The 24,646-nt window shown below is 45.0% G+C and overlaps 1 protein-coding gene across 1 annotated transcript in view; it reads left to right on the forward strand.

The window, feature by feature from the left end:
• Positions 1-4,439: 4,439 nt before the first annotated feature.
• nmbr (neuromedin B receptor) overlaps positions 4,440-24,646 on the forward strand; it is a 55,999-nt gene continuing 35,792 nt past the window's right edge. The window contains exon 1 of the mRNA XM_075459577.1: positions 4,440-4,996. Coding sequence (XP_075315692.1) covers positions 4,557-4,996 — 440 coding nt within the window. The 5' untranslated portion in view covers positions 4,440-4,556. The remainder of the gene's footprint in view (positions 4,997-24,646) is intronic.

Consider the following 24,646-nt stretch of genomic DNA (forward strand, 5'->3'; position numbering starts at 1 on the left):
GCTTGAAACTGCCGTTTTGACAGGAAATGACGATCGGCGACGTCACGTTACGTTGCATCTTGGGTAGTTTGAGTATGAGTAGTAACCTCATGATGCATACCCAACATTTAGGAGAATCTAGTATGCATCCGGGAACTTAAAACAAGTTAAAGTTAGTAAGAGTAGTGGGAGTAGTAGGAGAAGTATGCGGTTTGGAACACAGCCAGACTCTACAGGCCTCAGTTAGCAAGTATGGCTTGTTTGGAAGGGCTGCAGGAGAAAGCCCGGAACTGTTTCCTGTTTTTTAGTGAAGGGAAACAGGGAGATCTGCCAGACTCCTGCCAACACCTCAAAGTCTATCCATGTATGTGTGATAATGACACTGAAGCAGTCTTTGAAAACAAAGCTGAATTAAATGAATTACAGTAGACATAATTAAGAGTAAAATGAAGGTTAAAAAAAAGGCTGAAATCCTCAGAAAGCCTTCAGTGTTAAACATTCTGTCGTTTCTATGGAAATCCGGTAAACTTTTATTTTGAAGGGCCCGTTTTGTAGTTTCCGGTATTGCATGCGTTAACTAAGTGACCATTGACACATTTTAGAGAGTCAAACCCGCCTGCTCGCGCTGGCTGTGCGCTCAGGTGCCAGAGGAGAAACTGTGCGTAAAAGCGCGAGAGCTGTTTTAGTGCCAAACATGCGCAAAACATGGATTTATATATATTTATATATAAAAATTAAATTAAAAAATATATAATATAAAATATATATAATATAATTATATATATATATATATATATATATATATATGTATAAATTTATATATATATTTATAAAATATATTTCATATTTTATTTTATCAAAACATTCAGCAAAACTCTTCAATAATCAGAGTCTCCTTTTTGCCTCCGATGTTTCTAAGAGAACCGTAGAAGTGTTGAGGTAAAGTCCAGGCACGAAATAAACCTACAGAGATGATAAAAGATGAACAACTCAAGGATGAACGGGAAAGTATTTACACAGAGGGAGGAAAAGACAAAGAAAGGTTCATTTACCTTGGAGCAGAAAACCAGACTAACTGAGAAAAACCAGGAACAGAAACCCCGCGTTAACCCGACCAAACACAGAAAACATACAGATCTTTGTGCTGGATTTTTGCTTCTTTACCAACTTTTTACAAGTTCAAAAGGCAAAATTTTAGTCTCTGAGGTTGTTTTGCATCTCTCAAAAGTCAGTTTTTCTTTCCTTTCTTAGTCACTTTGTTTCTCCGTTTAATTGCGTTCCATCTCTTGAAGGTTGTTTCAGCTAATTTTCCTCTTTTCACGATCAATTTATTCTTTCTTAAAGGGACAGTTCTCCTCTTTAAAGGGACAGTTCTCCTCTTAAAGGGACAGTTCTCCTCTTTAAAGGGACAGTTCGCCTCTTCTGACATGAAGCTGTGTAACATCCCATATCAGCAACATCATTTCTGAACATCTTCTTACCCCCTGCTGCGTCCTGTGAGCAGAGTTCCAGCCTCGTTTTGGTGTTGATGAAGGTAGTCCGGCTAGTTGGCTGGGGTTTAAAAAATAAAGCGTTCTGCTTCTCAGAACAATATGCGTTCAACAGAGTAATACATTTGCATCACAAAATGGTTCCCCAGGAAAAAGTCAGACCTCACAATCGCTTGGCCCTATTTTCTCTCCCTTCGTATCACTGCCTGCTGCCGCCTGCTGACAGCCGCGCCTGTTACAGTGTTTGCTGCTCGGTCTGCACCACAGGTAAAGGAAAGGAAAGGAAAGGAAAGGAAAGGAAAGGAAAGGAAAGGAAAGGAAAGGAAAGGAAAGGAAAGGAAAGAGAAGGAAAGGAAAGGAAAGGAAAGGAAAGGAAAGGAAAGGAAATTAAAGGAAAGGAAAGGAAAGGAAAGGAAAGGAAATTAAAGGAAAGGAAAGGAAAGGAAAGGAAAGGAAAGACAGAAAGAGAAGGAAATTAAAGGAAAGGAAAGGAAAGGAAAGGAAAGGAAAGGAAAGGAAAGGAAAGGAAAGGAAAGGAAAGGAAAGGAAAGGAAAGGAAAGGAAAGGAAAGGAAAGGAAAGGAATGGAAAGGAAAGGAATGGAAAGGAAAGGAAAGGAAAGGAATGGAAAGGAAAGGAAAGGAAAGGAAAGGAAAGGAAAGGAATGGAAAGGAAAGGAAAGGAAAGGAAAGGAAAGGAAAGGAATGGAAAGGAAAGGAAAGGAAAGGAATGGAAAGGAAAGGAAAGGAAAGGAAAGGAAAGGAAAGGAAAGGAAAGGAAAGGAAAGGAATGGAATGGAAAGGAAAGGAATGGAAAGGAAAGGAAAGGAAAGGAAAGGAAAGGAATGGAAAGGAAAGGAAAGGAAAGGAAAGGAAAGGAAAGGAAGGGAAAGGAAAGGAAAGACGGCTGCTGACAGCTGGAACTCTGCTCACAGGACGCAGCAGGGGGTAAGAAGCTTCAGCTTCATGTCCGAAGAGGCGAACTGTCCCTTTAACTGATCTGCATGTTCTAATTAATCCTTTTTATTAATTTGTAACCTCGCTGAGTCTCTCTCTCTGAGCCTCTTCAGTTTTTCTTCAGGACGTTGACCTCCTGGGTCACATGACCTCCTGGGTCACATGACCTCCACCATCAACCACCCGCTGAGACACTTTGAGCTGCCGGAGGACGGGAGCGTTCTGCAGCAGCATTAAAGGCTGAGTGCGCGTGTTTCAGGACTCTTTCTGCTGGTAGAAATCAGACGTCCTGCAGAGGCGTGATGAGCTGATGATGGGAGGCAGTTCCATGTCTGAACCCGGGTCTGAAAAACCACAGATTGGCTCTTTTAAAGACCCAATAATTCCCTCACACGCTGTCCCACCTTTGCTTTCTGCCATCTGTGGCTGACGGACCCTCAGCAGAGCCCCACTCAGGCTGGGAGAGGCACTCTGACTCATTAACAGCGGAGCCCGCAGATGGCTGCCTCCATAACGAACCTCAGAAACTTCCAAGAAGAAAGCCAGAGAAATGTGCCTGAGAAAGCTAAAAGTACTCAGGCCTTAAATCTAACTGTGTTACCAAACCAAAACGGGAACAAATCTTAATTCCAGCCTAAAACACACAAAGAGCTTCTAGATTATTCATTTCTGGTGGCATAAAACAGTTTAATCATTTCATTTATATGAATTGTTCCATAATTAGTCATTAGATTATATCTTATATTCCTTTTTTAAGCTTTAAATTGAATCTTATTTACTTTTTTTTAACATAATTCTTATTATTGTCTGTTTTTTTCCTACTTTTCTACTTTTAGACGTGATAACGTTCATTATTTTGGGATTAGGATCTTTTTTTTAACTGAATTTCTTATATTAATTTGACTCTTTTGGTAACTGAAAGCAGTTTTAAACATAAATGTACAAAAAAGTTGAAACTATGAAGCTGTTTTTCACAGATGCAGCTAAAGAAATGGGAACAAATGATGTGTCTCTGTGACAGGCTGCTGGGAACAAAGTGCCTAAAGATCCAGTTTAAAATGTGGACACAACACTGGTTCATCCCTTGAGTTAGGAGCCTTTTTCCTGCCTGAATGATTCACAGCTCAGAGTTAAGTGGCTTAACAGAGAAAAACACATTAATCTGAACTGAAAATGGATGAAAAAGGCAGAAAATGTCCAAAGAAAAGCCATGGATCGAGACCGCTGTAGAATATTACAGGAAAGTCTGGCTGCTTGGAAGGAAAATGTAAAGAAATGAGATCTGGATCAGGACTTCTGCTCCATCTTTAGTTTCCATGACTTTAAATTTATTTACTTTATCTGTTCCATCTAACAGATTTGACTCACTTCCTTAATTTTGTTGCAAAACAACAACTTTCAGTCATAATTTACCCTTTTTTTTCAGTATAAAAGCATTAACTTTCCTCACTTTTGTCCTCTGGGATCATTTGAATCTAAACTAACTGAACATCAGTGTTTTAATCTGGAACTTTTCTGCAAAAAGAACAGTTTTATTACTCATGTTTGGGTAAATTTATTTTGTCCTCAGATGTTTTAAGGACACACTGCACACTAAGACTGTCTTTATTATTTATCTGATGAACTATTTAAAGCATTTCCGTTCATTTCATTGGCATTTTTTTTATTATAAATTATTCTATATATTAATTTATTTATCCATTGAACATTGACTTCCACGCAGCTTCTGTGGCAGGTATGACCTCTGACCTTTGACCTTTCTCTGACCTTTCTCTGACCTTTGGTTAATGTGTTTTGGGCCCAACATGTGAACACATATCTTTAACATATCTTCTGCTCTCAGGTTTCTGTCCCTTGTTGCATCTCTCTGTACATTCAGATCCTCTGTTTCTCTCCCGCACAGCGCGCGCACACGCAGAGGGGAGAGGGAGTGCGTCTCCAGCACGTGCCTCCTCCTCCTCCTCTCCTCTCCTGTCACTCTGCAGTCTCTCAGTCGGAGGCTGCTCTCACAGCAGCTTGTTGCAGAAACTTGTGGCGGACTCAGCGTCTTTGCGCCTTTACGCGCGGAGCCTCCCGTTGCGCGCCGGCGGCTCAGCAGCTCCTCCCCGGACCTCCGCCGACACCTCCCGGCCATGGACGACGAGTTCCTCTCCAACATGGCCCCGGCTCCCCCCGGGGACTCCGAGGCTCTGAACCCGAACTCCACCGAGGAGCCGGGCTGGTGGGCGGCCGCGGACAGCGGGGCGGACGGCGGGGAGACCGTGCACTTCGTGGTGCGCTGCGTCATGACCTCGGTGTACATCCTCATCATCACCGTGGGTCTGCTGGGCAACATCACCCTGGTGAAGATCTTCATCACCAACAGCGCCATGCGCAGCGTGCCCAACATCTTCATCTCCAGCCTGGCGGCGGGAGACCTGCTGCTGCTGGTCACCTGCGTGCCCGTGGACGCCTTCCGCTACTTCTCCGAGGAGTGGGTGTTCGGCGAGGTGGCCTGCAAGCTCATCCCCGTCATCCAGCTCACGTCGGTCGGCGTGTCGGTGTTCACGCTCACGGCGCTCAGCGCGGACAGGTAGGAGGGCTCCCCTGACGCCCCGCATGACCCCCAAAAGCTTTGAGTCGTTAAACCCGCCGAGTTCTCCCGGAAATCTGCTTTCTGTGGCGGCATTTAGGACTTTTAACACGGCGCTGTGGAAACTTTGGGATTTAAATTCAGATTTGGGGAACTGATATTTTCCTCTTGAGGCTTTTCCTGCTGGTTCTCCTCTGTGAGTCTGTTGTCTGTGTGGCAGTCTGAGCATGTTTAGAGCATCTTTGTGTTACCTGCAGCCCTGCTGGGAGTCTTTTCTTTCCTTTTCCTCTCGGTGGTGCAGAGGTTCTCCTGTTCTGTGCTCTGCCTGATGCTCGGTGGCTGTTCTGTACACCAGGCTTTGCACTGCCTGCACATCACCTGCTGCGTCCCAGCTCCTTACGCACTTATTTGTTTCCTAAATTGTCTTTATTTTCTAAATTGTCTTCCCATTTGTCTAACTTATCGCACTTACTCGAGCAGTTCTGCTCTTAGCTGTTTGGTTTTGGAAGCCGATGTGGAACACACTGATTGTAAGTCGCTTTGGATGAAAGCGTCTGCAGAATGACCGTAATGTGATGTAATGTAATGTCTTTGTTATGTAGTGAAAATACAGTTCAATATAATAGGCTACAATATGTTTAGGGAGTCCAGCTTTACTTTCAATGGGAAAAACGGCACTACTGTAGTTAATGTGTGTGTAGTTACAGGTTAAATGCACCCTTGGCGGATTGGTTTGTGTGATTGAATTTGCACTTGAACAGTAAAGAAGTCGTTCGCTGTATCTTGGGTGCAGAAACATAAGAGGATTCACTTCCACCTCAGCCTGCAGAGACGGCACAATGTGCTCAAACTGCGGCTCTTTGAGCGGTTTCAGCTTCTGTTTCTGAGGGAAACATCAGCAGGAGGCCTTCTGTCTGTGGGAGGAGACTTTTAAAGATGGATTTGTGTAAAACCTGAAGCCTCATCACAGCTGATCTGTGGCGGAGCATCGATCAGGGATCATGTTCAGAAGCTAAAACAATACAACTCACACTCCCAGGACATTCTGTGGTGTTGTCAGAGTCGCTGAAGCCTCTGAGACACTCGTTACACTCACATCAGCCTCAGCTTTAGAGTAAAATCCTTTCGCTGCTTTGGGCTGCAGCTGAGGCAGGATTCATCAAACAATTCATTCAAAAGTCGAGAGTGTTGCTAAAGCCGCCAACAAATCAAATCAAATTTATTTGTAGCAAAACAGTTCAAAGTGCTTCACATAAAATAAAAGCATTGCAGCAGGGAGTGGAAGAAGCATTAAAAATACATAAAAGAATATAAAGAGAAACAAATAAAATCATTTAAATGAATTTAAAAACAGGCTAACACCGACAGCCTTCCTGCTGCTGCTGAATCAGACATTTAAAACACTCTGTGAGAGTCAGGATTAGGTTTCAGGCCACAGTCACATCTCCAGCTGGGAACCAGCGAAATGGTGTCGAGTCAAGAGCGAGGACGAGCTGGAAAGTAAAGGAAAACGGTGGAATGATCAGGGCCGCTGGAAGGAGCTCAAACCTGGGGTCACTGCGGGTTTCTTACTTTAGTTTGAAAAGCCCGTCTGTGCACACGGAGCACACATTCAGAACATGTGATGGTTCACATACAGGCGGCAAAGAGACACGTGAAACAGCCCAGGAGAAACTCCTCCATGCATTCATCTCCAGCAGACTCCATCACTGTAACGCTCTTTTAACTGGACTTCCCACAAAGAGCATTAAACATCTGCAGCTCATCCAGAACGCTGCTGCTGGAGTTTTAACCCGGACTAAGAGATCTGAACACATCACAGCAGCTTTAAAATCTTTACTCTGGCTTCCAGTCAGTCACAGAATAGATTTTAAAAGCCTGCTGATGGTTTACAATCTGTGATCTGTTCAGAGAATATAAAGCCAGCAGAGCTCTGAGATCCAAGGACTCAGGTCAGCTGGTCCAGTCCAGAGTCCAGACTAAACATGGAGAAGCAGCATTTAGCTGTTATGCTGCAAACAAGTGGAACAAACTGCCAGTGGAGATTAAACTTTCACCAAATGGAGACATTTTTAAATCCAGGTTAAAAACATTTCTGTTCTCATGTGTCTATGCATGAAATCTGCACGATATCTTTGAACTTATCTGGACTGTTGCTGGTTTTTAAATTCATTTAAATGATTTTATTTGTTTCTCTTTATATTCTTTTATGTATTTTAATGCTTCTTCCACTCCCTGCTGCAATGCTTTTATTTTATGTGAAGCACTTTGAACTGTTTGTGCATGAAATGTGCTACAAATTAATTTGATTTGATTTTGATTCAATGATCTCAGATGATCTGATGGCACAGAAACCCAAAACACATCTTCAGTTTTACTTCCGTGGGTCCGTCCAGGCTCGGGAACGAGGATCTGCAGTGAATGTTTGCGTCCTTTCTGTTGGATCTTTGGGTGATAATCATTTCTGCTCTAAAGCAAAGATGATGCATCATGTCATGTTGGTTTCACTGATAAATCCTGCTTCAGACATCAGGAGGCGTTTTCTATTATTCAAGCTTCTTCAACCATGCTCAAAACTTTTCTGGTTGGAGGCAGCAACTTGAACATGAAGAACCTGCGGGGTCATATCAGGCAGGACTCAGAGCTGATCAGTCACATGTACAGCAACAGTTCACTGCAGCTGAAACATGTTTCTGATCATTAAATATGAAGGACCTCTGGTCCTGAGACCAGGCAGTCATTCAGGTGTGAGTGTGTGCAGTGAATAAGAAGCAGGACGGAGACAGCAGGCAGGAAAACACACAGAGGAGCTGTCAGGATGGGATGGCACAAAGATGGAAGTGAAAAGGCTGAGTCTGTCAGAGAAGATCCTTTAAAGACTGAGACAGAGAGGAGTCAGCAACACACACACATACACCTGCCACACACACACAGACCTGCCACACACACACCTGCCACACACACACCTGCCACACACACACCTGCTACACACACACCTGCCACATACACACCTGCTACACACACACCTGCCACACACACCTGCCACACACACACACACACACACACACAGACCTGCCACACACACACAGACCTGCCACAGACACCTGCCACACACACACAGACCTGCCACACACACACAGACCTGCCACACACACACAGACCTGCCACAGACACCTGCCACACACACACAGACCTGCCACACACACACACAGACCTGCCACACACACACAGACCTGCCACAGACACACCTGCTACACACACACACACACACACACACACACACATACCTGCCACATACACCTGCCACACACACACAGACCTGCCACAGACACACCTGCTACACACACACATCTGCCACACACACACACACACCTGCCACACACACACACCTGCCACACACACACACACCTGCCACATACACCTGCCACACACATCTGACACACACACACACCTGCCACACACACACACACACACACCTGCCACATACACACACACCTGCCACACACACATCTGCCACACACACCTGCCACACACACATCTGCCACACACACCTGCCACACACACACACACACCTGCCACACACACACACATCTGCCGCACACACACACCTGCCACACACACACACATCTGCCGCACACACACACACACCTGCCACACACACACACATCTGCCGCACACACACACACACCTGCCACACACACACACCTGCCACACACACATCTGCCACACACACACACACCTGCCACACACACACATCTGCCACACACACCTGCCACACACACACACACACACCTACCACACACAGATCTGCCACACACACACACACACGCCTGCCACACACACACACACACACACACTTGCCACACACACACACCTGCCACACACACACACACACACACACGCACACACACACCTGCCACACACACCTGCCACACACACACGCCTGCCACACACACACACACACCTGCCACACACACCTGCCACACACACACACCTGCCACACACACCTGCCACACACACACGCCTGCCACACACACACAGACACCTGCCACACACACGCCTGCCACACACACCTGCCACACACACACGCCTGCCACACACACCTGCCACACACACGCGCCTGCCACACACACCTGCCACACACACACGCCTGCCACACACACACACACACTTGCCACACACACCTGCCACACACACACACACACTTGCCACACACACCTGCCACACACACACACACACCTGCCACACACACCTGCCACACACACACGCCTGCCACACACACACAGACACCTGCCACACACACGCCTGCCACACACACCTGCCACACACAGACACCTGCCACACACACACAGACACCTGCCACACACACACGCCTGCCACACACACCTGCCACACACAGACACCTGCCACACACACACGCCTGCCACACACACCTGCCACACACACACGCCTGCCACACACACACACACACACTTGCCACACACACACACCTGCCACACACACACTTGCCACACACACACACCTGCCACACACACACACACACACACACACACACACACACACACCCAAATTGACCTAAATGAATTCCCCTATTTAAATCTTTAAATGCCGTTTTTTCCAGTATCAATATCTCAGCCTATGGAGCACCTACTAACACCAAACTTTCCAGTTATACACTTAGCAGTATTCTGAAGATATTTACTGAAGGATTTGTTGATAAATCATTCCTGTGACATTATAATGAAAAAAAATATGGCAAAAAGGGATGTTTTTTTTAGGCTATGGACAGTATATTTTGATTTCCTAGGAAATGAAAGCAGATATCCTGAAATCTCTCTGTAATTTTCTTTTCATTTTGTGTGTAAACAAATTGAAAAAAGAATTATGCACCTGGCTTTATCATATGTTCAGATCTATCTTCCGGAAATATATGCAAATGTGCGCATATTTAATGAGATAATGCCTAATTTTCATAATTAAACATACAAATTTCTAAAACTTGTAATACATATTTTTTCATACTTATATAAGTAATCAACTGAGCAAGTTTCATGGTGATATCTATTATTTTAAAATATTACCCTATTGACCTGTAGCGTCTGGCCTTAACTTGTTGTATTGGTGTTTTTAATTAAATGCAGAGTTTGGTGAATTATTTGCATGTCATGTCCAGCTCGTGTTGCACCAACTGGATGTCACTGCAGTTTTGTCTGATTTCTACATTTGGTGGGCAGATTTCCCATGAGAGGCCCATCAGTCTTTGTGCCCCCTGAGGGGCATCTGCCTGTCAGCTCCAGTTTACGTCCCAAAATCCAGCCAGATTCTGGCATTTTCCTGCTTCCACACAGAGCTGACCTTGGATCTGAGAGGGAGTCCGCTTCATTTCATGGCACGATGTTCACGTAAGGCGGGGGCGCAACGCTGAAGATTTACCAGAAAATTAGGCTTTTAATTGGCAATCATGGCAGCGATTCATGCGTCATCAGAGTCTTTCTCTGGTTATTAAGAATTATTCAGTTCCTCCTCTGATAGACGGATCTGAGTCGCGAGTAATGAGACGACGAGCGGACGGGAAATAACATCTTTCACGGTGCAGGAAGCAGAAAACAGGCGAGGAGCTCGTTCAGCTCCGGCTGCGAGAAAGAATGTAAACCGAATGTGCATCTAAGTGGTGTTTCAGTGTTTCAGTGTCAGGAGGGGAGATGTTAACATCTGTAAGAGTCAGCCTCAAGAGTCAGCTTCAAAGAGTCAGCCTCAAGAGTCAGCTTCAAAGAGTCAGCCTCAAAGAGTCAGCCTCAAGAGTCAGCTTCAAAGAGTCAGCCTCAAAGAGTCAGCCTCAAGAGTCAGCTTCAAACAGTCAGCTTCAAAGAGTCAGCTTCAAAGAGTCGGCCTCAAGAGTCAGCTTCAAAGAGTAAGCTTCAAAGAGTCGGCCTCAAGAATCGGCCTCAAGAGTCAGCTTCAAAGAGTCAGCCTCAAGAGTCAGCTTCAAAGAGTCAGCCTCAAGAGTCAGCTTCAAAGAGTCAGCCTCAAAGAGTCAGCCTCAAGAGTCAGCTTCAAAGAGTCAGCCTCAAAGAGTCAGCCTCAAGAGTCAGCTTCAAACAGTCAGCTTCAAAGAGTCAGCTTCAAAGAGTCGGCCTCAAGAGTCAGCTTCAAAGAGTCGGCCTCAAGAATCGGCCTCAAAGAGTCGGCCTCAAGAGTCAGCTTCAAAGAGTCAGCCTCAAAGAGTCAGCTTCAAAGAGTCAGCTTCAAAGAGTCGGCCTCAAGAGTCAGCTTCAAAGAGTCAGCCTCAAAGATTCAGCCTCAAAGAGTCAGCTTCAAAGAGTCGGCCTCAAGACTCAGCTTCAAAGAGTCAGCTTCAAAGAGTCGGCCTCAAGAGTCAGCTTCAAAGAGTAAGCTTCAAAGAGTCGGCCTCAAGAATCGGCCTCAAAGAGTCGGCCTCAAGAGTCAGCTTCAAAGAGTCAGCCTCAAAGAGTCAGCTTCAAAGAGTCAGCTTCAAAGAGTCGGCCTCAAGAGTCAGCTTCAAAGAGTCAGCCTCAAAGATTCAGCCTCAAAGAGTCAGCTTCAAAGAGTCGGCCTCAAGACTCAGCTTCAAAGAGTCAGCCTCAAGAGTCAGCTTCAAAGAGTCAGCCTCAAAGAGTCAGCCTCAAGAGTCAGCTTCAAAGAGTCAGCCTCAAAGAGTCAGCCTCAAGAGTCAGCTTCAAACAGTCAGCTTCAAAGAGTCAGCTTCAAAGAGTCGGCCTCAAGAGTCAGCTTCAAAGAGTAAGCTTCAAAGAGTCGGCCTCAAGAATCGGCCTCAAAGAGTCGGCCTCAAGAGTCAGCTTCAAAGAGTCAGACTCAAGAGTCATCTTCAAAGAGTCAGCCTCAAGAGTCAGCCTCAAAGAGTCAGCCTCAAGAGTCAGCTTCAAAGAGTCAGCCTCAAAGAGTCAGCCTCAAGAGTCAGCTTCAAACAGTCAGCTTCAAAGAGTCAGCTTCAAAGTCGGCCTCAAGAGTCAGCTTCAAAGAGTAAGCTTCAAAGAGTCGGCCTCAAGAATCGGCCTCAAAGAGTCGGCCTCAAGAGTCAGCTTCAAAGAGTCAGCCTCAAAGAGTCAGCTTCAAAGAGTCAGCTTCAAAGAGTCGGCCTCAAGAGTCAGCTTCAAAGAGTCAGCCTCAAAGATTCAGCCTCAAAGAGTCAGCTTCAAAGAGTCGGCCTCAAGACTCAGCTTCAAAGAGTCAACCTCAAGAGTCAGCTTCAAAGAGTTAGCCTCAAAGAGTCAGCTTCAAGGAGTCAGCCTCAAGAGTCAGCTTCAAAGAGTCGTCCTCAAAGAGTCAGCCTCAAGAATCAGCTTCAAAGAGTCGTCCTCAAAGAGTCAGCTTCAAAGAGTCAGCCTCAAGAGTCAGCTTCAAAGAGTCAGCCTCAAAGAGTCAGCCTCAAGAGCCAGCTTCAAAGAGTCAGCTTCAAAGAGTCGGCCTCAAGAGTCAGCTTCAAAGAGTCAGCCTCAAGAGTCAGCTTCAAAGAGTCGGCCTCGAGTCAGCCTCAAGAGTCGGCTTCAAAGAGTCGGCCTCAAGAGTCAGCCTCAAAGAGTCAGCTTCAAAGAGTCGTCCTCAAAGAGTCAGCCTCAAAGAGTCAGCCTCAAGAGTCAGCTTCAAAGAGTCGGCCTCAAGAGTCAGCTTCAAAGAGTCAGCCTCAAGAGTCAGCTTCAAAGAGTCAGCTTCAAAGAGTCATTCTCAAAGAGTCGGCTTCAAAGAGTCAGCCTCAAAGAGTCGGCCTCGAAGAGTCAGCCTCAAAGAGTCAGCCTCAGAGTCGGCTTCAAAGAGTCAGCCTCAAAGAGTCGGCTTCAAAGAGTCGGCTTCAAAGAGTCAGCCTCAAAGAGTCGGCTTCAAAGAGTCGGCCTCAAAGAGTCGGCTTCAAAGAGTCAGCCTCAAAGAGTCGGCTTCAAAGAGTCGGCCTCAAAGAGTCGGCTTCGAAGAGTCAGCCTCAAAGAGTCGGCTTCAAAGAGTCGGCCTCAAAGAGTCGGCTTCGAAGAGTCGGCTTCGAAGAGTCAGCCTCAAAGAGTCAGCCTCAAAGAGTCGGCTTCAAAGAGTCGGCCTCAAAGAGTCGGCTTCGAAGAGTCAGCCTCAAAGAGTCAGCTTCGAAGAGTCAGCCTCAAAGAGTCAGCCTCAAAGAGTTGGCCTCACAGAGTCGGCCTCACAGAGTCGGCCTCACAGAGTCGGCCTCACAGATTCGGCCTCCCTGCCCCCCCCCCCGAGCATGTCTTACAGCGAGTCTTAAGGGACTCTGAGATGATCTCAACCTGCCAACAGACATAATCTCTGCAGCGTGTCCTGGGTCTGCTGCAGGTTCTCCTCCCGGTCAGACATGTGGTGAACACCTCACCTGGGAGGCACATTTAGTCACAGATCATGACCGCAGGTGAGGCAGGGACGCAGATCCACCAGTCAGCCGACAGCCGCCGCCGTCACGGCACGCCAACGAGCCTCCCTGAAACACGACATCACTCACGTCTGGCTTCTCAGCGTCGGCCATGTTTGAGCGTGTTCCCCGTCTCCTGATTTAAAGGCTTGACTGTGACGGCCCCGCGCCGCTCGGGAACATGTGTCACTGAGGGCTGTGATGAACTGCTGCCGAACGCACGTGAAATCCACTTACAGCGACACGACTTTGATGAAGGCTTCTGAGAGCCTTCACAGCGGCTGCAACAGGGCCGAGGGCCAGAAAATCAGAGAGAAAATCAACACATAAAGGACCCGCCATGAATATATTTATATCTCCGTAAATTATTTAAATACAGAGCGCACAAAAATGAGCAAGCAAGCATTCTGACAGATATCCTAATTATTATGATTGTTATTCCACATAAACCTGAAAGCTGGCTGGATTAAATCAGTTTCAGGTCAGGTTTTGTGTTGCTCTGTGTAAACCAGATAAGCTCAGATACAACAGATGCATGTGTGTTCAGGGTTTATCTCCCACTGAATAAGTTATTCTGTTAGTCTCCAGACAGATGTTGCTTTCTGAAAGCAGAACATTATTGTTCCCGCATTACTGTTCCGTTCTGTAGCTCTGTGTGGATAAGGTGTGTTTCCAACGCGTTAGCGTTACGTTATCTGCATGTTTCTGATAAAGATGCAGGTCTCCCAGTACAACTGTTTAATGAGGTTAATATATCCAAAATGTTTTAACTAGGGCCGGGCCACGATTAACATCTTTAATCTAATTAATCACATGATTTCCCTGATTAATCACGATTAATCGCATTTGTACGCAGAATCCAAAAATGAATCCAAAAGTAGTGTATAGCTTTTAGCATTTAGCTTTATTTTAAATGTGCTGCCATATGAATGAAAGTGCCATAACATTTGTTGTGCAAACACACTTTTAACATCAGCATCTTTCTGTAGTTTTTATGTAGAAGCCTCGCTCCACTGTCTGTTTCCTTGAATGACTTGCTGCTATCAGTTGTGTGTTTTGCCTTTAAGTGATATTTTAGACTGGAACTACTACGCTGAGAAGACAATTCAACTTGGCAGAGTTTACAGATGACTTTGGTTCTGTCGACTCCGCCGTCTGGAAGAACTTTAACATGAAAATGGCCGAGTAAAAGTTCCGTACCCTTCTCCATGTTTGGTGGATCCGCCGATTACTTTCTTTTCCTGTTCCACAGCAGACAGCAGCAGACTTTTACAAAATAAAAGCCTGTGAGCGACAGACTTTTACAAAATAAAAGCCTGTGAGCAACAGACTTTTCCAAAATAAAAGCCTGTGAGCAACAGACTTACAGAATAAAAGCCTGTGAGCAGCAGACTTTTACAAAATAAAAGCCTGTGAGCAACAGACTTTTCCAAAATAAAAGCATGTGAGCAACAGACTTTTCCAAAATAAAAGCCTGTGAGCAGCAGACTTTTACAGAATAAAAGCCTGTGAGCAACAGACTTTTACAAAATAAAAGCCTGTGAGCAACAGACTTTTACAAAATAAAAGCCTGTGAGCAGCAGACTTTTACAATAATGAAATAAATAATAAAACCTGCGTTAATGCGCGATAAAATATTTATCGGCGTTAAATAATAAACAAATTAACGCGTTAATAACGAGTTAACTCGCCCAGCCCTAACCATAATACATTATTCCATCATTAATGTGCAGCTGACTGGTTTGATTTAATCTAAAGAAGTTTGCTAACATTACAGAGTTTTCCCGTTAGTGTGAAAGTGGAGTGAATAACCTGCGGTGTGACAGAATAAAGCCGTTTTATGGCGGCGGGCAGACGGCCCTCAGCATCAGGTGTGATGGCTCAGGATGTTTAGTGATGTGCTGCTGAAGGAGCTGCAGTAAGTGTGGCTGATAGTCAATATGTATGTGAACCCCCGTGGGAGACACTGCTGAATATGCCAACTGTCATCAGACCCGTCTGCATGTTAACGACGGCGCAGCAGCAGAAGAAGAAGTGCGGCTCAGGTTTCTGCCAGAAGAGTCCCTGTTGGGGTTTAATATTCAGGACCTCCACCTCCACTTTGTAACTAAATGAATGATTGAAATAATCACACACTTTTATATACAACTAGGAAACAATAGATGGGATCAAATAGAAAATTTAAATGAAATCAGGTTGAAGTAGGAAACTAATTGTGAAATGACTGTAAGTGTAAAAAACAGTTTCTGTTACAAATGAAGTGAATTAAAATAATATAATGAAGAGGTTTTAACTGAAAAATTAAGGGTTCTTCTGGAGAATGTGTCTCATTACCTGTTTAAATAAAGGTTCAATGCAGGCAGACAGTGAATATAAAGGAACTGATCCAGTTCAGCCAACATACAGAACATTTTCACTATTTCATGTCTGACCTCAGACGGCTGGTCAGACTTAAAACCTGATATAAATACCCAGATAGCAGTGGACTCCGGGCCGGATGATGTGTTCTATGAACTGATCCAAAACGGATCCGGTGTGCAAGTGGACTCCGATCCGGGTCCGTTTTGCGGATCCGTTCCTGAGCCTACCCTAAATCCGGAACGGATCCAGTCCGGAGTCCGTTTGCTGTCTGGATAAGATCCTTCCGCTTTTATCTCAAACTCGTAAACACTGAGGTGGATGTTCTGTTTGTGTGTGGATGTTGAGTTTTATCTTGAATTAGTTTCTTTTTCTTTTTCCTCCATGAAACTGGATGCACGTTCGGTTAAAATGATCACGTGAGCTGTTCATTTAGAGCGAGGCGCTTCTGCTGGTATCCACGTATGTGGGATCTGTGTGTTCCCTTCAGTAAACGGTAAAGGTCAGAACAAAGTCTTCAGCATCTGAATCCAGCTGGATTCCATTTCAAATCCAGGCTGTGACCTTTCCATGCAAAGACGAAGACACCAGCAGGTTTATGCTTATGCAGCAGATACCGAGTGGGCCATCGAACTCTCTGTTTCCTGACGTTTAACAAAAGACAAAACTATTATTTCAGTATAAACTAGAAAGCTGCGAGCAGCTGTGAGCGGGACCGAGATGTGCGTACGTACGAGCACATAATAACCCCAATGCGGAGGGGTTTTTGAACATTTCTAGGGGGCGCCACTGAGCCATTTTGCTCCGCCCACACACGATACCCTTTACATACGTACGAGGTCCACAGGGTGGACGTGTGTGCCAAGTTTCATGAGCTTGCGATGATGATAAGGCTTTCAAATCACAAACGCCGTCACACGATTTTCACCGCCTGGCCACGCCCACACCGTTCAGAGTTTGGAAAAGTTTCTCCATGATTCTTTTCCCCCCCATGTCTTAAGAGTAACCTGGCCAAGTTTGAAGTCTGTAGCATTAAATCTGTAGGAGGAGTTTGATCTTATGCAAAGTGTGGAATCGGGCAAAAATGGCACGAAAACGCACTTTCCATCCAAAATGGCTGACTTCCTGTGGACGTGGGACCATGGCGGCAAGAGACTTTTTTGTGCGTCTGGGCATGATGAATGAGTGTACCCAATTTCGTTGTCCCACGTGAAATTAACCCCATTGCGGGGGCCATTTTTAAGCATCGTAGGGGGCGCTACAGAGTCAATGAGCGACTCCCAAAAATATAAAGTTTAGATTCTTTCATGTCGTCGACTGGCAGGTGGCGCTCGCAAAATTTCAAGATTTTTCGAGCACCTTTTGCAAAGAATAAGACGGAAGAAGAAGAATAATCCTTACAGATACAATAGGGTCCTTGCAGTTTCACTGCTCGCTCCCTAATAAGACTTTTAGATGCAGCTGGGATGTTGTGGGTGGTGTTTACCTTCACAGAAATGATCAGCAGTGACTCTTAACCTTTCCTCTTCTCTTCAGAGATCCAGGAAGCTCGGCACAGAGAAGTGTTGCAGCTTCGGTTTCTGTCAGAGAAAACAACAGAATGAACCTTTACGTTTCCACTTGGGCTCCAGTATTTAGCCTGTGGACATAAAACCACCATATCTGAACCACAGCAACTTAATTACTGAACATAACAAAGTAAAAATACCTAATTATTCAACTAATTCTAAACCAGGAGTGTTTGTGTTAATGTTCCCGGAGTTTTTACGCCCAAAGGATCGGTTCTGTTCTACTAATTCAGTCTCATGGCAAAATGTTTCTGATTTTTGTCTGAATTATACTGAGATAGCTTTAAATAAAGAAGTGTACAGATGACGGAGGGTTCGAGGCTGGTGCTACAGACCAAAACCACCAGAGGGATCGAGGTGTTTTTATTTTTTGTCATCCGGCTCAGCTTTGTGTTAACCTCGTTTTTGGAGAAATAAATCAGTTTGCTTTTTTTTTAAGTCCGTGTCCTTTAACGCCTCACACCCATCCAAGCATAACGTTTTTGGGAATGTTGACGAATGTTCTGGACAGTATTTGTCAGGACAATTTGGTTTGGATTGTTATAAGAATATAGATAATATGAATTTACATAAAGAAACCATGTTTATCCGCTTCTATGCTGATGACAGTATTAAAAATATGCCTCCCTTGCTACTTGGTTAGGTTCAGGAATTAAAACTGACTTGGTTTTGGTTAGCGGTCATCTTTTATTGATCTTACAGGTGATACACTCCCAACATCGCTTGTACGTTAATAATCTTATATTCCTGGCGATAAGTCAGTGAAATACTGGTGCAGACACAACAGAAAACCTGCGACTGAAACTCATCACTTTACATGTTGGGCTGCAGGTGGATGAATCTGCTCGTTTAATGTCACTGATTGGACGAAATCTCAGGCTCAGGGGCACAATGGTGCCTGCATGCGGTTTCAGCTCCCAAATAGGCCTGCAGGACGTTAGTTTCACCATGTTTCCCTCTGGACCGGATTCAAACCACCTTAATGGAAAATAAATCCCATCTCAAAAGGAAATTTGTGGCAATCTTTCGTTGATCATGATCCTCCAACTCCAAGCATCTTTTACGACAGTCCTGAACCTGAAGAAGGGATGCCGGGCGGCAGCTCTCTGTTGGGACGACCGTGGTGATGTCAGAGGAAGCTGCAGAGCTCCAGTTTGGTCACCAACAGGCACAGTGGCCGTCCATCTCAGAGCCCAGAACATCGGTTTGTTAACGGCAAAAGGATTTCCTGATTGCACCACTGCCAGCAGCTCCAGCTGTTTGTCTGATCCTGATAGCCCCTAATGAGACCAAAGGCCACTAACGAGCCCTGAACGGCTCTTAACTTGCCTGAAGGTCCTTGACAATGACAACAAGCTTAATGGGTAATTAGCACGATGACTGGAGCTGCTGCTGGAGCCTAAATGGCTTCCCATCCAGATGAGGTGGGCTGAGGCTTTCTGTGCAGAGGCAGAGAAACGGTGACACCAAAGGAAATTTATATTCCACACAAAGACGTCATAAATATTTATTTATCCGTCTTCTGTCTGTCAGTGTGTTAAAGCTTTAAAGTACAGCTACAGAAGCCATGTTCACCACATCGGGCTCTCAGTGGGAGGCAGCTGAAATGGATGGATAGGTGTGGTTTGTTCACATTAAAGGGACAGTTCGCCTCTTCTGACATGAAGCTGTGTAACATCCCATATCAGCAGCATCATTTCTGAACATCTTCTTACCCCCTGCTGCGTCCTGTGAGCAGAGTTCCAGCCTCGTTTTGGTGTTGATGAAGGTAGTCCGGCTAGTTGGCTGGGGTTTAAAAAATAAAGCGTTTTCTCCTTTTAAAACTGATCTACCAGTTTTAAAAGGAGAAAAAAGGACAGATTTATTTTGCCTGGAAGGAGTTTCAGGTAAAGTAAAGATCAACTAAACTCTCTGGCTTTGCTTCAGATTTCAAAACTACTTGGTTAAGTTCAGGAAAACCTCACCGTTGGTCTTGAAACAGACCCTCCCCAAACCGGCCCATTTAAACTGCAGGATCTGATTCAGCTTTTAGTCGGGTAGAAAATGTGATTTATGGATTCAGAGGACGTCCTCTGGTGGCAGTTTAAGCTACGCTGGCAGCAAATATCTAACAGGATAAAAAGTTGTGTTTATTTATATATTAAAGGGATAGTTCAGTTAAAAAATAAAGCGTTTTGCTTCTCAGAACAATATGCGTTCAACAGAGTAATACATTTGCATCACAAAATGGTTCTCCAGGAAAAAGTCAGACCTCACAATCTCTTGATACGAAGGGAGAGAAAATAGGTCCAAGCGAGGGGGGGGGGGGGGGGTAAGAAGATGTTCATAAATGATGTTGCTGATATGGGATGTCATACAGCTTCATGTCAGAAGAGGCGAACTGTCCCTTTAATGCAAACACTGTAAAGCTCCAGCAGAATAACTCCTCTGGATGAGCCAACACTTTAGAATGAAAGCTCACATTAGTCCTGCAGCCGGAGCTCTAATCATCCGTCTGTTTGGGTGTTTGTCTCATTCCATTCGACACCCCACATATGGACGGGTGATAATAAGGATCTGCTTCCTCTTTCCTGCACCTGTGCTTCATTTCTCAAAGGTCCAGTTGGGCCGCCCACAGGGTCTCAGTGCTTTCCCTGTAGCTGTAATCCAGTTTTTTCCTCTGCTTTAAGGCCTCGGTATGCTTCTCCGTGGTCACGCAGAGGCTGTTAAACCTTTCGAGGTTCTCCGTCAGGATGTCGGATACCCGAGGCAGTTCCCCTCCCGATCAGTAGGCGGCGCTACGTTAGACGACCCAATCTGGCGACGTCTATGGTGAAAGTGGCTGATTGGTTGTTCACCTTCCGGCTCCGTTCCTCCTCACAGTGAACGATGGCGACAGAGAGAGAAAGACTGTTGTTGGAGTCGGAGCTTGTTGATGTTGAAATGCAAATAATTCTGACCAAATGTTGCCCGGCACACAGTAAACTCTTTCAGAAATGGCGGCGTTGTTGTTCTGAGAGGAAGGAGCTAAACCGGGAAAATGATTCTGGAAATGATGTCGTTAGCCGACCAATCACAAGCCTTGCTGTCTCCGCGAGTCTCCGCCTCCTCGACGGATGGATGGGAGAGCGTCTCCGGGAGGGGCTCCGTAGGCGGCCATAAATCAGGCTTTCGTGGGACATCCACAGCCTGGTTAACACCTGATGTTCAAATCAAATCAGATTTATTTATAGCACATTTCATGTACAAACAGTTCAAAGTGCTTTACATAAAATAAAAGCATTGCAGCAGAGAGTGGAAGAAGCATTAAAAATACATAAAAGAATATAAAGAGAAACAAATAAAATCATTTAAATGAATTTAAAAACCAGCAACAGTCCAGATGAGTTCAAAGATATCGTGCAGATTTCATGCATAGACACATGAGAACAGAAACGTTTTCTTTTTCTCTGACATCTTCTCTTGTTCTCGGTGTTAATCTTTAGCTGAACGAGTCGGTTTTTAACGGGCGAACAGTTAAATCAGATAAAGTTTGCTGCATTCGGCCCACAGGTCTGCACTAACAGCAGAAGACACCAGACTGTGAGCACTTCTGCTCCTGAATAAGGACGGAACAGCCGTATATATGACTAATGTAAGTGCGTTGGGAGCGACGCTCCGACAGCAGACAGCAGGGCTGACAGAAAAGAGCGAGGCCTGAAGGCCGAATCTGAGGGATTTAACACACAGGTTTGCACAGCAGGAAGTTGGAGGAGACTGTTGTTAAGCGTGATTTTATCTGGGGTGGTGCTCCCACAGCAGCTTCTCTGGCATTATTTCAGCTGCTTCAGTTCACTTGTTAGTTAGTGTGGCTCAGAAACTTTAATCAGATGCTGCAGATAGTCAGAGGAAGGCAGGCTGCTCTACCTGTCAGATCTAAGCCAGCTGGATGTTCTTCGGAGTGACTCACATCACCAGCAGCCAGTAAACAAAGAGCAGAGGTCACAGCCCCCCGACCCGGACAGAAGTGAAGCCTTCTGCAGCTGCTTTGTGTGGTGGACAATCGGCAGGGAAAGGATTTAAAGAAAGAAAGTATTTCTTTCCACCATTGTTCGTCAAATCGATTTTTCCTCTCAGCTTTTCCCTCCTAAGGCGCCGACAGCAGGAGTTCTGATTGGAGAACAAGGTCTGCCTTCTGTAGTGAAGGGAAACCATCACGGAGGGGTTTTAATGGCACAAAAATGGCTTATTCTGAGAGGCAGAGGAGAGAAACTGCAGAGGAAAAGAAAGATGCTGAGAGATGGAAAAAGGGGCAACAAGGGAGGGAAGAAGTGATTGGACACGACACGGCGATCAATGGAAAGTCCAAAGCAGGCACGGCTAAAAGTAATGAAATTAGATGTCAGCTGTCGCTGTGTGAGCTGCGGCTGGAGCAGCTCCAGCAGGGAAACAAATGCTGGCTGAAATAAAGCTGTTTCTACAGCAGCCGGCTGCTCAAACTTTGCTTTCTCACGTCAGGATCCTCCTTATAAAGTGCAGCCAGCGTGCGCTGCCTCCACCCTCACAGGGTTGTTAGGCTCGTCCATTAAATTTCCTCATGATTCTCAGAGCTTAAGCGTCAAATCTGGAGTATTTATGGCACACGGGCTGCACTCGGGGCCCATTGGCATCGTTCAGCGTCGGCATCAACAGGCTGGTTGATGACTCACTGGAGTCAGGCAGCCGGCAGGCTCAGAAGCGTTTAATTCTCCATGTGCTCAGAGGGAAAGCAGCCTGTTGAAGGCTCAGATCTGCAGGTGAGGACGGCTGCTAACAGAGCCTCTGGTTGCTGTAGGGAGGATGAATCTGCTCCCGGTTATCTGCGTCCCGTCTGCTGGAGGAGTTCCAGCCTCCCGCTGCTCCATCAGAGGAGTTTTCTTAGAATTAAACCCCGAAGCGTTTATAGTAGGGCTGAGTGTTAACTCGTTTTTATCGCGTTAACGCATTCATTATTTAACGTCGTTAAATATTTTATTGCGCATCAACGTATGTTTTTTGCTTTGTTTTGTTTTTGCAATTTTTTTTTTAATTAAAAAAATGAATAAAAATTTTGAGGGCTTTTGTGCCTTTAATGGAAAGTTCAGAGAGACAGGAAGCAGGGGGCAGAGAGAGGGGGAACGACACGCAGCACAGGGCCGTGCTTTATTGTAAAAGTCTGTTGCTCACAGGCTTATTAAATAATTAAATAAACGACGAGTTAATGCGATAATAACGAGTTAACTCGTCCAGCCCTAGTGACATTATAACATTTTCCTGTGAAAAATTGATGGAAATAATTTGGTTTCTGTAGTGTTTCCTGCCTGATTTCTGTTTGCTTTAAAGCATTAAAAAAGTTACTGTTTGGGCATTAATGACAGTGTTATTACAGTGTTATACCAGCCACATTAGCATAGCTGCGTTACATTAACGCTCCATTTGTTTGTATATCTGCATTTATAGTATTTATAGCATTCAGCTTGCACTACAGCTCCTTATTTGTTGAAACTGTATATATATATATATATACATACTTAATACTCATTGTAAGTGCAAACCTACTTGGCAATAAACTTGATTCTGAAAATACAAAAGGAAGAGAGCGAGCAGAGTGATTAAACGGTACTCTGAGGGAACATCAGCATGCAAACAGTCAGAGTTACATTAACATCCTGACAGTCTAATACAAGCATCGCTGAGATAAAGGACGACCTGCTTTTCTATTTGAGTATAAAAGTTGCTGAACATAAAATGTTAATTCCTGACAGACTGGAGCAGCAGACAGGAGCTGAACTGTTTGAAATATTCATGGCTCAGGTCAGAGCAAACAGCCAATAACTCGCATTAAAGGTGTTCAACTTAGAAAAGCATTAATATTGATGCCGCGGGCGGCCTTCAGGTGAACTACATGCCGCCGCTCTGCGGGACTGTGAGCATGTGGAGCAGATGCTGTTACATTTTCACACTTTTCAGATTAAAAGCAGCTGGAAAATATGACAAAAAAAAAAGTTACAGGTTCAGTGACCAATCGATGACTCGCAGAAGTCACATGACTTACAAGTGAACGCATATTAATAGCTGAATGCTTGCTACGAATGTTTGCTGTTTAACTGAACGTTGGAGGCTTTAAACCAGTGATACTCACTATTTATTTCACCAGAGCCACATTGGCAGCAAAATCGAGGAAAGAGCCACTTTTACCACAACATACTAAAGTCTCCTTTTGCAAATATGCATTTCTACATATTAAACATTAACACAAAAAAAGAACCAACACAGCCAATACATTTTCAATTCAGACCACATTTCCCTTAATACTGGGCTGAGCTGAAGCTGGCCTGCATGTGCTCGACTTTCTTCATGTTGTATTTGTAGTTTGTTGTTGTAATCATAGTGAGACATTCAGGATGAGCATGGTTTCTGTGCTGGTTTCTGTGCTGCTTTCTGTCCTGGTTTCTGTGCTAGTTTCTGGGCTGGTTTCTGTGCTGGTTTCTGTGCTGGTTTCTGTTTCTGTGCTGGTTTCTGTGCTGGTTTCTGTGCTGGTTTTTGTGCTGGTGTTTGTGCTGGTTTCTGTGCTGGTTTCTGTGCTGGTTTCTGTCCTGGTTTCTGTGCTGGTTTCTGTGCTGGTTTCTGTGCTGGTGTTTGTGCTGGTTTCTGTGCTGGTTTCTGTGCTGGTTTCTGTGCTGGTGTTTGTGCTGGTTTCTGTGCTGGTTTCTGTGCTGGTTTCTGTGCTGGTTTCTGTGCTGGTGTTTGTGCTGGTTTCTGTGCTGGTTTCTGTGCTGGTGTTTGTGCTGGTTTCTGTGCTGGTTTCTGTGCTGGTTTCTGTGCTGGTGTTTGTGCTGGTTTCTGTGCTGGTTTTGCCCTTTTTTAATTAAAAACCGATCCATTGTGCCTGCATCTCGCTGGCTAAAGGAGCTAGCGTGCTCTGTGGTTTAAGCGGGCTGCGTTGCCAGGTTTAACAGTTCCCCCTTTAGGAAACACCATTAAGCCTTAATTAATACTTAATGAAAATACTTAATACTGTGAAGTATTCGCTGTATGTTATTTGAAAAAATGTATTGTTATTGTTACCATATTGCTATAAGCTACTATGAGTGCGAGTCGCCAATTAAACCTTGAGGAGCTCCGCAGTGAGTATCTCTGACATGTTGGAGCCACAAGAACCCACGTGTCTAATGATAGTGCGAGATGCAGGCCCAATGGATCGGTTTTTAACTAAAAAAAGCCAAAAACCAGCACAAAAACCAGCACAGAAACCAGCACAGAAACCAGCACAAACACCAGCACAGAAACCAGCACAGAAACCAGCACTGAAACCAGCACAGAAACCAGCACAGAAACCAGCACAGAAACCAGCACAGA

The sequence above is a fragment of the Odontesthes bonariensis genome, chromosome 24, assembly GCF_027942865.1.
Source record: "Odontesthes bonariensis isolate fOdoBon6 chromosome 24, fOdoBon6.hap1, whole genome shotgun sequence".
NCBI classification, from domain to species: Eukaryota; Metazoa; Chordata; class Actinopteri; order Atheriniformes; family Atherinopsidae; genus Odontesthes; species Odontesthes bonariensis.